Here is a 588-nt window from a genome sequence, read left to right as displayed (position 1 = left end):
GATTATTACTTCCTTCTTCCCATATACACAACAAATTCATCTACTTCCACTAGTCGATAAATGGCATTGAGCTTCCGTCCTCCTCAAATGAAAACACTCTGTCATCCAAGTTGATGTCACTTGACCCTGACACGGAAGTGAAGTTGTATAAAAGGTTTCCTCTCTGGCACTGACACAGTATCACCTCTCATACTCACTATGGTAACATTTCTTGACGAGACTGTAATTTGATATGCAGTCGTTTGTTTGAATAGTCTTCAAAATTTTACACCCTTTTAATTACCATGTAGTATGAGGCATACTTTACCACTATTTCATTACAACAGATGTTATTAAAATAAAAAAGTCCTGTTCTTTTCAGAGACGGAGTGTGTGGTGTTGGGTTTGCTGTCGGTTCGGCCTACAGCAGCTCCCCTCGGCGGAGGCTGTGGCGGAGGATCCTCTGGCGGCATCAGCCGCTCCTACGGAGGACCAACCAATAGCTTCGGAGGAGGTGGATCCTTCGGGGGAGGTTCGTTTGGAAGAGGTTCCGCAGGTGGCAGTGGAGGAGGAATAAGTACCAGTTATGTAGGACCAACTAATAACTTC

At 44.7% G+C, this 588-nt stretch overlaps 1 protein-coding gene across 1 annotated transcript in view; it reads right to left on the bottom strand.

The window, feature by feature from the left end:
- LOC119591044 (formin-like protein 5) overlaps positions 1-588 on the bottom strand; it is a 7027-nt gene that overhangs the window by 5808 nt on the left and 631 nt on the right. Inside the window, exons 3-4 of the mRNA XM_037939771.1 lie at positions 405-584; positions 126-220 (exon numbers count right to left, since the gene is read on the bottom strand). Of these exons, the coding sequence (XP_037795699.1) occupies positions 126-220; positions 405-584 (275 nt within the window). The remainder of the gene's footprint in view (positions 1-125; positions 221-404; positions 585-588) is intronic.

This window comes from Penaeus monodon, chromosome 28 (genome assembly GCF_015228065.2).
Source record: "Penaeus monodon isolate SGIC_2016 chromosome 28, NSTDA_Pmon_1, whole genome shotgun sequence".
Taxonomy (NCBI): Eukaryota; Metazoa; Arthropoda; class Malacostraca; order Decapoda; family Penaeidae; genus Penaeus; species Penaeus monodon.
Note: the sequence above shows the minus strand (reverse complement) of the source record. Positions and strands in the feature narration are given on the sequence as shown.